This window comes from Strigops habroptila, unplaced genomic scaffold (assembly GCF_004027225.2).
Source record: "Strigops habroptila isolate Jane unplaced genomic scaffold, bStrHab1.2.pri NW_022045577.1_ctg1, whole genome shotgun sequence".
Taxonomy (NCBI): Eukaryota; Metazoa; Chordata; class Aves; order Psittaciformes; family Psittacidae; genus Strigops; species Strigops habroptila.
Window position 1 is genome coordinate 90,606 of NW_022651059.1, and position 12,756 is coordinate 103,361.

General features: G+C 67.0%; 3 protein-coding genes across 5 annotated transcripts in view; 1 reads left to right on the forward strand and 2 right to left on the reverse strand.

Annotated features, from left to right (window-relative positions):
- Positions 1-75: 75 nt before the first annotated feature.
- Positions 76-5,876, reverse strand: GRIPAP1 (GRIP1 associated protein 1). Of its 3 annotated transcripts, XM_030474274.1 has the most exons (22): positions 5,777-5,876; positions 5,541-5,607; positions 5,378-5,439; positions 5,260-5,286; positions 4,801-4,908; positions 4,430-4,562; positions 4,244-4,320; positions 3,847-3,882; positions 3,622-3,653; positions 3,467-3,514; positions 3,288-3,387; positions 2,943-3,035; positions 2,635-2,727; positions 2,483-2,545; positions 2,294-2,380; positions 2,146-2,202; positions 1,959-2,058; positions 1,563-1,672; positions 1,167-1,304; positions 994-1,087; positions 455-582; positions 76-359 (listed from the first exon to the last, which is right to left on the reverse strand). In XM_030474274.1, the coding sequence occupies exons 1-22, from the start codon at positions 5,816-5,818 to the stop codon at positions 288-290; spliced, it is 1,767 nt and encodes a 588-aa protein (XP_030330134.1). In that variant the 5' UTR covers positions 5,819-5,876; the 3' UTR covers positions 76-287. The 3 variants fall into 3 exon arrangements, with proteins under 3 accessions (XP_030330134.1, XP_030330137.1, XP_030330136.1); XM_030474277.1 differs by lacking the exon at positions 2,943-3,035; XM_030474276.1 differs by lacking the exon at positions 2,294-2,380.
- Positions 5,877-6,280: 404 nt separating this feature from the next.
- Positions 6,281-11,233, reverse strand: TFE3 (transcription factor binding to IGHM enhancer 3). The gene is made up of 10 exons (XM_030474278.1): positions 10,765-11,233; positions 10,279-10,443; positions 9,978-10,203; positions 9,545-9,730; positions 9,177-9,275; positions 8,702-8,801; positions 8,142-8,198; positions 7,981-8,056; positions 7,663-7,810; positions 6,281-7,212 (listed from the first exon to the last, which is right to left on the reverse strand). Exons 1-10 carry the CDS (start codon positions 10,884-10,886, stop codon positions 6,871-6,873), a joined length of 1,521 nt encoding a protein of 506 aa, XP_030330138.1. The 5' UTR covers positions 10,887-11,233; the 3' UTR covers positions 6,281-6,870.
- Positions 11,097-12,756, forward strand: part of LOC115602832 (filamin-A-like) — an 11,589-nt gene continuing 9,929 nt past the window's right edge. Inside the window, exons 1-3 of the mRNA XM_030474260.1 lie at positions 11,097-11,413; positions 12,026-12,129; positions 12,698-12,753. Of these exons, the coding sequence (XP_030330120.1) occupies positions 11,097-11,413; positions 12,026-12,129; positions 12,698-12,753 (477 nt within the window). The remainder of the gene's footprint in view (positions 11,414-12,025; positions 12,130-12,697; positions 12,754-12,756) is intronic.

Consider the following 12,756-nt stretch of genomic DNA (forward strand, 5'->3'; position numbering starts at 1 on the left):
TAGCCCACCCCTCACGCACGCACACACCCCACCCTCCCCCCCCTCCCCCCAAAACACAGGCGATGACGCAAGACGCAGCGGTTGAAGCGGGTTTATTGGCGGGGGGGAGGAGAGGGGGTCGCATGCAGGCCCCCCCCCCGCTTAAAGCGGCAACGCCACTGGCGGGGCCACCCCGTCCTTAAAGGGGCAACGTCCCTTACAGCGACAGCGCCCCCACCGGCCGGCCGGCGCCCACGGGGGAGGGGTGTGGTTGGGGGCGGGGCCTCCTGCAGCCGAAGCCCCGCCCCTCAAGGGGGCCCGGAGGGGGCCGCCCGCTCCTTGCTGAGCCGGGCCAGCTCCTGCGACAGGGCCTCCAGGTCCTGCGGGGGGGGGGGGCGGAGTCAGAGGCCACGCCCCTCGTCTGGGACACGCCCCCTTTCCCCAAGCCACGCCCCCTCGCGGAGGCCCCGCCCACCTGTCCGAGGTGCAGGTTCTTGGTGAGCTGCTCCTCCAACATGTTCTGCAGCTTCTTGTTCATCTCCCGCAGCCCCTCCTCGCCCGGCCCCGCACCCCTCCGGGCCGGCCCCGCGGGCCCCGCTGCCTCTGTGGGGGGTACACGGGGCGGGCTGAAGGGGGAGGGCAGCAGGAGGGGTGGCATGGGGGCTCGGGGGGGCGGCAGGAGGGGGGGAACAGGGGCACAGGGGGGATAGGGAGATGGGGATACAGGGGAATATGAAGATGAGGAGGTGGGAGCATATAGGATAAGAGAATAAAAAGATGGAAGTGTTGGGAAATAGCAAAATGGGAGTGTAGTGGGAAAACGGCATATGGGAATAAGAGTGCAGGCGGATGGGGGATAAGAATATAGGAAAACAGGGGGGAAATGCATAAAGAAATAGAGAAGAGTGTAGGAGCATAGGAAAATATAAGAATAGGCACATAAGGGCGTAGAAAAATAAAGATATAGGACGGGGGGGCAGCATGAACTGGGGGCACAGGGGTCCTGGGGCTCACCCAGGCGGCTGTCGCGCACGAAGCTCTGGATGATGGCGCTCTTGCGGCACAGATCCTCTGCCATGGAGGCGCTACTCACCTCCAGGTGACGTACCTGGGGAGGGAGGGGGCAGAAGGGCTCTGTAACCCCTTCCCCAGTGCTCTCCCAGCCTCTCCCAGTCCCCCCCCAGTACCTTCTCCTCCAACAGCCAGCGCTCCTGCTGGCTCTGGGCCAGACGCTGGAACAGCTCCGCCACCTCCGCAGGGGACAGGCCCCCCCCGCCGGGGACCCCCCCACCGCCGCTGCCCCCCCCAGGGCTGCCTGAGCCCGACTGCAGGGTAAAAGGGTCAGTGGGCAGGGGGGCTCTGGGTGGGCAGCACCCCCCCAGCCCCCCAAAACACATCCCCTGCTCTCACCCCCCCCACCCGGTGCAAAGCCACGCCCACCCAAGCCACGCCCCCACCACACACCTCCTAAAGCCACACCCCTAAGGCCTCCATGGCCACGCCCACTTTAAGCCACACCCCCCAGCCAATTGCCCTCCCCTCACCCTCACAAGCCCCGCCCACCCGCCCCAGGCCCCGCCCACCTTGGTGCTGCCAGGGGCGGAGCCGTCGCGGCCCAGGGAGCTCAGGCTGCTGCTGTCCCCCCCCGGCCCCCGCCCCGGGGACCCCCCCTCCAGCCCCAGCTCCTCCAGCCCTGCGGACAGAGGGAACAGCGGTGTCCAGACAGGCCGCATCCCTCCCCCCAGCACCCTCCCTCCTGCTCTGGGTGCCACCAGAGCACCCAGGGGTGCAGACATCCCTCCCACCCCCCCCTCCACATTCAGCCACATGAGAGTCACTTAGGACATCCCAGCACCTCCCACCGCACACCCCATTACCCCCCAACCTATGGACCCAGGGCAGCATCTGCGAGGGGGCTCCAGGCACCCAGGATCCAACCCCTCCATAGCCCCCTTCCCAGCACCCAGCACCCATCGGACCGGATCGGGCACGGGTGGGGGCCAGCAGCTCCTGCAGCCGCTCCTGCAGGCGGTCGGCCCGGCGCCGTTCCAGCTGGAGCTGCCGCTTCAGGTCCTTCAGCTGGGGACAAGGGGAGACAAGGTGGAATCAGGACCCACTGTAGGAGCCTGGGCTCTGGGTGTCCCCCACCCTTTGGGGGTCCCTCACCGCGGCGCTGCCCTTCTTCTCCAGGATGCGCTGCCCGTCCCGCACGTCCTTCAGCTCCTGGGGGGATAAACAGGGGGTCGGGGCATTCAGGGGATCCCAAAGAGGATTTATGCGGGCTGAGGGATCCTGGTGGGGAGTTTGGGGGTACCTGGCGCAGCGCTTGGCCCTCAGCCTCCTGCAACTCCCGCTGCCGCTCAGCGTCCCCCAGTGCCGCCCGCAGCTCCCCCACCCGGCCCTGAGGATGGGGGGGTGTTACTGTGGCACCTATATGGTCCCCACAGCTCTATAGGGGTGCCCAGAGCTCCCCTAGGTGGGTGCTCTATAGTCCTTTCATCACCTCCAGCTCAGCCCGGTGCTGCTCAGCCGCCGCCTGCTCCTGCTCCCGCCGCTCCAGCTGCTCCTGTGGGAACAGAGCAATGGGGTTGAGATGGGGACCTGGATACATGGACGGGGAAGAGGAAAACGGAGGAAAAGGGGGATGTCTCTGACCTGCGTCTGCCGCCGCTGCCGCTCACTCTCCCCTCGGGCGGCCTCGGCCTCGCTCAGGCGCTGCCGCAGCCCCTCCCGCTCCGCTGCGCACACCTGTGGGGACACGTGTGAAGACATGTGCTCACGTGTGCAGTCACATACACGCGTGTGCAGCCGCATACACGCATGTACAGCCATGTATGCATACTTGCCCTGTGTACACCTCAACCACCCCCCAAAGCCCTCAAACCAGCCCATAGGGACCCCCCAAGGACCCCCAAACCCACCTCCCAGCAGCCCCAACCCACCCCAAGCCCCCCCAGCCTTACCTGGAGCTGGCTGTCAAGGGCATCACGCTGTGCCTGAGCCTCCTGCAGGTCCCGGGCCAAGGCTCCGCTCCGCTCCTGCAGTCCCACCTCCTCCTGCCACCCCACACAGCGCTCTATAGGGCCCTATAGGGCCCGGCAGCGCTGCCCGGGGCCGCATGGGGCCATACAGAGACGCTCCAGGCTGCCCTGGGGCCACCAGCTGCTATATAGGGCTGGACACACCCTATAGACCCCCTATGCAGCTGATCCAACACATATCCCCTGTACCCTCAGGTGCTCCCCAGGACCTCCCCTATACGATAAAGCACCCATCAGAGCCCCCCAGCACCCACTGGGTGTCCCCACCTTAGTTGCAGCCTCCAGCTCCTGCTGCAGCTGCTGGATCTGGGTCTGGAGCTCCCGGAATTCTTCATCCCGCTGAGCCCGGAGCTTCTCCAGCTCCATCCTGGGGGGAAAAGGGGGGAGTCCAGGCATTGGAGGGGGATCCCAGCATCCCAAAGGGGGTCCCCACTGGGGCCACTCACTGTCTGTCCCTGAGCAGTGTCTCCTTCTCCGCTTCCAGCTGGAGGGAACTGGAAGAGAAAAGGAGGAAAACAAGGAATGAGGGTGGGTAAGTCCCACATTACGGCCTACAGGCAGCAGGAATATGCGCCCCCTCAATGGCACCCTCGGATCTCACCTCTCCTCCTGCTTCCGCAGCTTCTCCATCAGCTGGCAATAGGAATACAGGAATCATTATGGGGGGGGTGAATCAGCCCCCGCAGCTCCCCAAATCCCCCCCCAGAACCAATGGGGACCCCTGAAAGTCCCCGCGCAAAGAGCCTCCCCCATCCCTATGGGACACTGAACCCCCCCCAATCCCTATGGGACCCCCCCAAGCCTCCCCGGGGGCTGCAGCACTCACCTCAGCCACCTCTGCCTGCAGCTGAGTCACCTCTGCCTGCAAAAGACCCCCCAAGAGATGTGTGTCCCCCCCAAAGACCCCCCTGAACACCCCATAAACTCCCCTGAGCACCCCATAGACACCCCATAAACCCCATAGACCCCACCCGAGCACCCTATATCCCCACAGACCCCCCATAGTCCTATAGAGTCCAAGTACCCCACACACTTATAGATCACTCTCAGCACCCCATGCAGCGCACAGACTTCTTAAGTACCCCATACGCCCCAAAGAACCCCTATACACCCCATAGATACCCCCACAGACTACCCTGAGTACCCCATACAGCTCATAGACTTACTGAATAGCCCATACAGCTCTACCTCCCATAGACCTGATATCCCCACACACAATGTACCTGGGGTGCTGGGGGGGGAGCATCAGCCCCAGCCCCCTCCTCAGCTGGTGGCGGCTCCTTGGGGGGCATCAGGGGGGCTGCAAGGGGGGGGTCAGCCCCATCACCCCTCTATAGAGCCCCATAAGCCCCCCCTCCCCCTATGGCGGGGGGTCAGCCCCACAACCCCCCCACCAAGTGCTCCCTCACCATCTGTATGGGCCAAAGGGTCCCCATTGTCACCAGCGGCCCCGTCCTGGGGGTGTTCCTGGGAGGGTCCCGGGGCCCCCCCCTCCTGCAGCCGCCGGTTCTCCTGCTCCAGGCCCTCGATCTGTGCACAGAGCTGAGACCCCCCCCCCCTGCGTCAGGCCGAGGTGGGACCCCCAAGGAGATATAAACAGTCTATGAGGTGTATGGGGGGGCTATGGCACGTCTACAGGTGTATGGGGTGCTCAGGGGATCTATGGGGGGTATGAGAAGTCTATGGGGCGCACAGGGTGCTCAGGCGGTCTATACGGGGGTGGCACTGGGGGGCACTGGGGGGCATTAGGGACGGGGGGGTGTTGGGTGCCGGCCCCCACCTTGGCCAGCTCCCGCAGCAGGGTGCTGTTCTGCAGCCGGAAATCATCCTCCTGGCTCTGGAGCTTTCCCTGCAGCATCCGCGTCTCGCCCAGCAGCGCCTCCACCTCCTGCGCGTCCCAACAGCACCCATAGGCACCCATAGACACCCAGCAGCACCCACACACACCCCCAACACCCATACGTGCCCATAGACACCAACTGTTTCTGTAGACACCCAGAATACCCGTAAACACCCACACCACCCATAGATACCTGTAGCCGCCGGAAATACTGTCACCACCCATAAACAGCCAACAGCACCCATAGATCCCTAACAGTGCCCATACACACCAAACAGCACAGACACACACCCCCGGCACCCATACACACCCATACCAACCACAGACAACATTAGCACCCATAGACACCCACAGCACCCACAGACGCCCGTAGCAGCCATAGACACCCACAGCACCCACCTGTGCCTTCTTGCTCTTACTGAGGGCCTACAAGAGAATGGGGGGGTCACAGTGGGGCCGGAGGGGGGGTCCCCAGCGCGGGGGATCACTCCGAGGCGCCGCCGGGGGCTGCTCTCACCTTGTTGGCCTTGGCCAGGTCCCGGTCCAGCGCCTGCACCCGCTGCCGCAGCGCCGACAGCTCTGGAGCGGGGGACACGGACACACACACAGGCCGTGAGCGGCCGCGCCGGGCCCCCCCCATCGCATCGCAACCCCGGTACCGCCCCCCCCGCCCCCGGTACCGGCGCCGTTCTTCCGCAGCTCGTCCGAGAGGCGGTAGTTCTCGCTCCGGAGCTGCAGCAGCTGCGCCTGGAAGGGACGGACCGGGGGCACCGGGTGAGCAGCGGCAGCGGCGGCGGCGGCTGGACCCGAGCGGAGCCCGAGCGCGGCCCGAGCCCGACCGGAGCGGGACCCGAGCGGGACCCGAGCCCGACCCGAGCGCGGCCCGAGCGGGACCCGAGCGCAGCCGCGGCCTCACCTGCATCCGCTGGAACTCCTCAGCCGACAGCGCCTGCGCCATCTTGGCGCGCGGGCGGCGCCGGCGGGGCCCGCCCTCCCTCTTCCGGCGGCGCGGAAGTGGCGTCCTAATGCTGCCATAGAGCCAGGGGTAGAGTGGGCACGTCTCGTCATAGCGATGACTTCCGGGTGGTCGTAAAGTCCGTACAGCGCCCCCTCGCGGGCTGTAGGGCTCACCACCGCAGAGCCCATAAGACCTCCTGCCTCTATATGGGCAATAGGGACACCCCCACCCCCTCCCCGGTTCTATAGGGGCCATACAGCCCCCCCCCACGTATCACAGCCCTCATACCCCCTCCAGGGACCCCCAATCACCCTCCGGGGACCCCAGCCCACCCCCAAGCTCCACAGGCACCCCCAGGTGGGTGCTTTATAGGGGTCCCCCTGGATCTATAGGGTCCATAGGACCCCACAAGCTCTTCAGAAGCCCCAAACACCACCCCACCCGCCCTCAGCACCGGGCGGCTCCTCGTTAACAAACGTTTATTTCCCACGGGACCGTTTCCGTACAAAACCGGGGAGGAGCAGGGGGGGGAAGGGGGGGGTAGTGGCCGGCCCCTTTAAGTGGAGCGGCCCCTTTAAGTGGGGCCGGTGGGCGGGGCCTGTGAGAGAGGGCGGGGCTTAGGGCGAGGGGCGGGGCGTACGTGAGTGCCAGCAGGGAGGGGCGGGGCTTCGCGCTGAGGGCCCAGCCCTCAGGAGCCCGTTGATTGGCAGAAAGCCGGGAAGGGGCGGGGCCAGACGGGGGCGGGGCCAAGGCTTCCCTGAGGGGCGGGGCTAAGGAGACACCTTAAAAGGGCCACACAGTGGGAGAACCCCGCCAAAGGGCGGTGCCCGACCGAGGGCCTCCAAGGTGGGGTCCACCCATGGGGCGTCTTAAAAGGGCAACGCCACCTTTAAGAAGAGCTCGCCCGTTTTAACAGCCTCAGAACGGGATCCTGTGGGGCCCACCTCAACCAGCCATCGGGGTGTTGGGAGTGGGGGGGGCCTTAAAAGGGCCACGCAGTGAGGGAGGGTCCTTAAAAGGGCCGCACCCGAAGGGCCCTAAAGGGGCAGCACTCAGGGGTCATCCTCCATGCTGAGGCTGCTACGGGGGCTGGAGGCACGGGAGGGCCCCGGGGAGGCAAGGAGGGCGCCGGGGGGGCCGAGGGGTGACAGCGCCCCCCCGTCGTCCATCAGGATGTCATCGAAGCTCCCCTCTGGCCCCCCCAGCCCCAGGGGCAGGCCCAGGCCAGGGGGCAGGTCATCAGCCACCGCCAGGTCCAGGAGGCACTGGGGAGTGGGGGGGCCCCCGGGGGGAAAGGGGGGACCCCCAGGGGCCTCCTCGCACCCCCCCTCGGCTGCTGGTGCCACCGGAGGAGTGAGGGGGAGCCCATGTAGCTGTGCCTGCAGCTCCAGCTCCTGGGAGGGCAGTGGGGTTAGAGACCCATGGGCCCCCAAAATACCCCCCATTGGCCCCAGAATACCCCCATGGGCCCCAAAACACCCCCATATGCCCAAAAACACCTCCAATGGGCCCCAAAACAACCCCCAATGGCCCCAAAACAAACCCCAATAGGCCCCAAAACACCTCCCAGACCCATAGATCCCCCAGATCCCAACCAGCCTCCCAACAACTCTCCTATTCCCCCAGCTCTGCTCCCCTTGACCCCTTGGGCAGCCCTCTGCAGTGGGTTGGCAAGCCCTTAAAACCCCCATAACCCCCCACTTCTGCCCATCCCAGCCCCATAGCATCTCCATAGCCCCCTCTGAACCTGTAACCCTGCCATCCCAGCCCCACAAACCCCCCAGTTCTCCCCTTCCCAGCCCCATAGACCACCTCCCCAGCTCCATAGAGCCCCACCCCCAGACCTGGACCCGGAGTTGGAGGCTCCGGTTTGCCTGTTCCAGACGCTGCTGGTGCAGCTCCAGCTCCCGGGAACGCTGCGTCTCCTTCTGCAGTTTACGGATATAATCCACTGAGGCCTTCAGGATGGTGCCCTTATTCCAGCGCATTTCCCTATGACATCGGGATACTGTTGGGGCCACCATAGGGACCCCAAACCACCCACAAGGGCACCTATGGGGGTGGTTTGGCGTCCCTATGCTGGCCCCTCATACAACCCACATGGGCTCCTCAGTGCCCCCCCCCCCCCATTGGGTCCATGAAAGAGCAGAATCCCCACTCACGGGTCATTGGATTTAGGGATGAGGGTCCCCAGTTCCTTGATGCGGTCATTGATGTTGAAGCGTCTGCGCCTCTCGACTAGGAGGGGAGGGGAAAGCTGTCAGCCCCATGGCGTGTGTGACCCCCCTCCAGACCCACAGGCCCCCCCAGGCCTCCTGCTCACTCAGGTTGTGGTTGTCCTTCTTCTGGCGCTCCTTCAGCAGCGCCTTCGCCTCCGTTTCTAAGGGGGGTTTGGGTTAGAAAGCGTAAAGGAAGCCCAATTTCTCCCACCCCACAGGGACACGATTCCACCTGCGTGTCCCATAGGGACACCCTAGAGACCTCTCCCAGTCTTCCTCTGTTTCATAATGATCCTTAAGACCTACCCATACCGCATATGGGCACCCCTCCCACACCCCTTCCAGCTACAGAAGAAGCCCACACACACGCCCAGCAGGACCCTTAATCCCCTTCCCTGCCCCATAGAGACCCCCCCCAAACCCCTTCTGCCCCATAGCCCTCACCCAGCCTCACACCAAGCTGCATAGGCCATAGTGACAACCCCCCAGACCCCTTCCAGCCACAGAAGAACCCCCACACACACCCAACAGGACCGTTGACCCCCTTCCCTGCCCCATAGCCCTCACCCAGCCCAACAGACCATAGTGCCCCCCACCCCCAATCCCGTTCCAGCCACATAAGGACCCCCCCACCCAATAGGTCCCATAGGTACCCCCCCCATACCCGAGAGCTCGGCCTTGACACGGGGCAGCTCGGCCGGGCAGGAGCTGCTGCCGCCCTGGGGGGGGCTGAACACCTCCAACAGGGGCGCAGGGGCCGGCAGCTGTGGAGGGGGCGTGGTCAGCGTGGCCACGCCCCCTCCCCTAGACCACGCCCCCTCCCCTCCAGCTCATTGCCCATGCAGGCGATCAGGCCCCGCCCATACGTGTAAGCCCCGCCCCCATGAGCAGGCTCCGCCCCCTCTCGGTAGGGATAGGCCACGCCCACCGCCAGGCTCCGCCTACCCAGAACCCCACTGCCCTTACATACGACCAGGCCCCGCCTATAAGGAGGCCACGCCCCCGATGGGCGGGGCTGTGGCACACCCCCCTCCAATGACACCCCTTGCTGCCAGAGGGGTGTTGCCACGCCCCCCCCGGTGAAAGGGGCGTGGCTTGCGGAAAGCCCCGCCCCCAAGGTCCTTAAAGCGGCCACGCACCGTGCTGGGGAGCTGGAGGCCGCCCTCAGCCGGGCCGAAGCTGAGCAGCTCGTCATAGCTGGACTCGAGGCTGATGATCTCATCGATGACATCATCAATCTGGAGGGAGAAGGAAAAGAACTACAAATACCCGTCCTGGTGGCCAGGATCCCTCCCCCCCATGACATCACAGCCGCCCATGTGACATCACAGCTCCTCCATGTGACATCACAGCTCGTCCATGTGACACCGCAGCCCTCCCACATGACATTATGGCTCCCCACGTACCACAGTCCCCCTCAATGACATCATAGTCACTCAATGACATCACAGCACCCCCTATGACATCACAGCACCACCCCTCCCCCCAGTCCTCCTCCATCGCTCACCTCCTTCTCGGAGCCAGGCCCGATGTGGAGCAGGGTGAGGGGGCTGTGGGGTGGGGGGGGGGCGGGGGGGGGCCCCGGGGGGCTGGGGGGGCCCCGGCCCAGGGCGGAGGAGAGGTACTGCCGGACCTGCTGCCGCTGCGCCGCCCGCAGGTGGTACCGGGTGGGGTTCTCCAGGTGGGTCTGGACCTGGGGGGGGAACAGGGAGGAGTCAGGGCACCCCCTTCCCTGAGACCCAGAGACTCCCGTTCCCAGCACTGCCCCATATCCCCCTGCCCAGAGACCCCCCCATATCCCCTACCCCAGAGACACCCCCCCATATCCCCCCGCCCAGAGGCCCCCCATATTCCCCTGCCCCCCCCAATTGGGGTCCCCCATTTCCCACCACAGCCCCCCCCATCACACCCATGTCCCCCTATGGTGGGGGGGGTCTCACCTTGAGCACCTCGGGGGGCACATGGGGGGGTGCCCGTGGCTGGGGCGCCCCCACAGCGATGGCGGGGGAGGGGCCGGGGGCCGCAGGGGGGCCAGGGGGGCCCCTCCGCTCCCGCTGCTCCTGCTCCTGCGCCTGCGCCCGCATCAGCTGCTGCCGCAGCAGCACCCGCGACGAGGGGGGGGCCGCGGGGGGGGCTGCCATGGCCGTGGAGGGGGCCGGGCCCGTGCTGCAATAGGGGGGGTTAATGGGGGGGCACACAGAGGGGTTGTGGGGGAGAGTTATGGGGGGGGGTCACAGGTACCTGTGGGGCAGGGGCTGACTCTTGAGGCAGTAGAAGGTGCCGGGGGGGTCCGAGGGGGGGACGTCTCCAGGGGCGTCCGCGGGTGGGTCGCTGGGGGGATCCCCCCCAGGGGTGTCCCACTCGATGTCAGCCACAATCCCCGACTCAGGCAGCACCGAGCTCAGGCTGGGGGGGGGTCAGGTCCCAGCGGGACCACGGACACCCCTGAGCACCCCATAGACACCCATAGACCCCCTGAGCACCCCATAGACCCCCTGAGCCCCCATAGACCCCCCACTGGCCCCACAGCCCCCTATAGACACCCACCAGCCCCACAGCCCCCCTGAACCCCCCATAGCCCCCCACAGCCCCCCATCCACTTCTGCAACCCTGTACATGCGCCAACCCCCTCGGGACCCCCCCAAATCCCTCCAAGCCCCCCCTTAACCACTACCGTAAGGTTAACCCCCCCCCCCCCAGCCCCCCCATGGGGCAGCCCCCCCTCACCTGAGCAGCCGGAGGGTGTCGGGGGTGCTGGGCCCTTCCAGCAGCACATAGACCGTGGGGCGCCCGGGGGGCGGCGGGGCGGGGGGGGGCGCGGGAGCCCCCTCGGTTGCCCCACGGGACATCGCCACCCCCCGCGCCCCACGGCGCCGCTCAGCAGCTCCCTATGGGGCCGGGGGGGGCGGAAACACACACACTATGGGGCTGAAAGAGCTGGGGGGGGGGGTCTCTATGGCGCCCAGGGAGGTCTCTATAGGGCTGGGGGAGCCTATGGAGCAGGACGGGCTGTGAATCGCTATGGGGCTGGGGGGGGCTGCGGAGCGCGGGGGGTCACTATGGGGCCGGGGGGTCACTATGGGGCCGGGAGTGGTGCCTATGGGTCCCTACGGGCCCGGGGGGGTCCCGCTGCCCCGCTCGCGCTCTATGGGGCTGGGGCAGGAAGCGCCGGTGGGGGGGGGGGCGGGCAGGAAGTGACATCACGGGGCGGGGGGGAGGGGGGGGCCGCAGGGGGGACCCCGACACCCGCCCGCGGCCCGCGCAGGCCCGAGCGGGACCGGAGCCGCCGCGTCCGTAGCGCCGGCGCCCGCGGGGGGAGCGGGGCCCCCCCCCGAGCACCGGGACCCCCCCGAGCACCGGGACCCCCCCCCGGGAGGTGAGGTGAGGAGGGGGCGCCCCGGGGCATTGTGGGAAACGGGACCCCCCCCTTCCGCCATGGGGCCGAGTTGGGCCTAGGGCATGGGGGGGGCCTGGGGCATTGGGGGTTGTTGAGGGGCAATGGGGGGGACCCGGCCATGGGTCAGTGGCGCGGGACCCCGAGGCCCTTTGGGGGGGGATGGACCCGGCAATGGGTCCCTCGGGGGGGGGGGGACCCGAAGGCTCTTTGGGGGAGGGTGGCAGTGGGTCCCTTTAGTGGGGGGGACCCCGGCAATGGGTCCATGGGGGGGACCCGGAAGCTCTTTGGGGGCGGGTCGTGGCAATGGGTCCCTGGGGGGGGAACACCCAGGTCCTTTGGGGGGGAGGTTCCGTCCATGGGTCCTTCTGGGGGGGGAGACCCGGAAGCCCTTTGGGGGGGGGGGGACCCGGGTTCTTGGGGGGGGGTGTCTCCACAAAGGATCCCTTGGCGGGGGGTCCCGGCCATGGGTCAATGAGGGGGGGGGACCCCGGAGGGGGGAGGGGCCAGAGGCGGAAGCGGAGGAAGAGGAGCCGGGACATGGGGCTGGGCGGGAGGAACTGGGTGCTGACTCCCAACCCCTGACCCCCGCAGTAGCTCGGGGGTGGGGGCACCGGACCCCCCCCCAGCGCCAGACCCCCCCCATGGGATGGAGCTGAGGGGCCACATCCTGCCCCCCGGCACGCACAGCCCCGCAGGTACGTGACCCCCGACCTCTGACCCCAACGGTGTCCCTTGACCCCGGGTGCCTTGCGGTGACCCCTGATCTCTGCGCTCTGGTGCTGCCAGACCTCTGCCCCTTGAGCTCTGGTCGCTTGTGGGGACCCTGACCTCTGACCCCTGGTGATCCCCAACCTCTGACCCACATGTCCCTGACCTGTGTCCTCATGGTAACCCCTGTCCCTGGCACCCCTTGATCTCTGCCCCCTGCCCTGGTGCCCTTTGACCCCTGTCCCCGGTGCCCTTTGACCCCTGGTGGCATGTGGTGACCCCGACCTGTGTCTATGGCGATTCCTATGCCTGGTGCCCCTTGACCTCTGATCTCCATAGCCCTAATTTGTGTCTCGAGTGGTGACCCTTATACTTGGTGTGTCCGATCTGCGTCTTCTGATTTCTAACCCCTGACCCTCGTGCCCCCAGCGCCGGTGCCCCCCAACCCCTGCCCCCCATGTCCCTGACCTGTGTCCCTGGTGCCCCCTGTCCCTGGTGCCCCGGTGCTGCCCTGGTGCTGGTGCCGGTGCTGACGCGGTGCCGGTGCCGGTGCAGGGCCGGGCACGGGGCGGCTGCAGGAGCTGCGGGAGCGGCAGCGGGGGCTGCGCCAGGCG

Coding starts and splice junctions, on each gene's coding strand:
- GRIPAP1 (XM_030474274.1), bottom strand. CDS start 5,818: ATGGCGCAGGCGCTGTCGGCTGAGGAGTTCCAGCGGATGCAG. Junction 5,440..5,540: donor GCTGCGGAAGAACGGCGCCG/GTACCGGGGGCG, acceptor CCCCCGCTCCAG/AGCTGTCGGCGCTGCGGCAG. Junction 2,203..2,293: donor AGGGCCAAGCGCTGCGCCAG/GTACCCCCAAAC, acceptor TTATCCCCCCAG/GAGCTGAAGGACGTGCGGGA.
- TFE3 (XM_030474278.1), bottom strand. CDS start 10,886: ATGTCCCGTGGGGCAACCGAGGGGGCTCCCGCGCCCCCCCCCGCCCCG. Junction 10,204..10,278: donor AGTCAGCCCCTGCCCCACAG/GTACCTGTGACC, acceptor CCCCTATTGCAG/CACGGGCCCGGCCCCCTCCA. Junction 8,057..8,141: donor GAAGGACAACCACAACCTGA/GTGAGCAGGAGG, acceptor CTCCCCTCCTAG/TCGAGAGGCGCAGACGCTTC.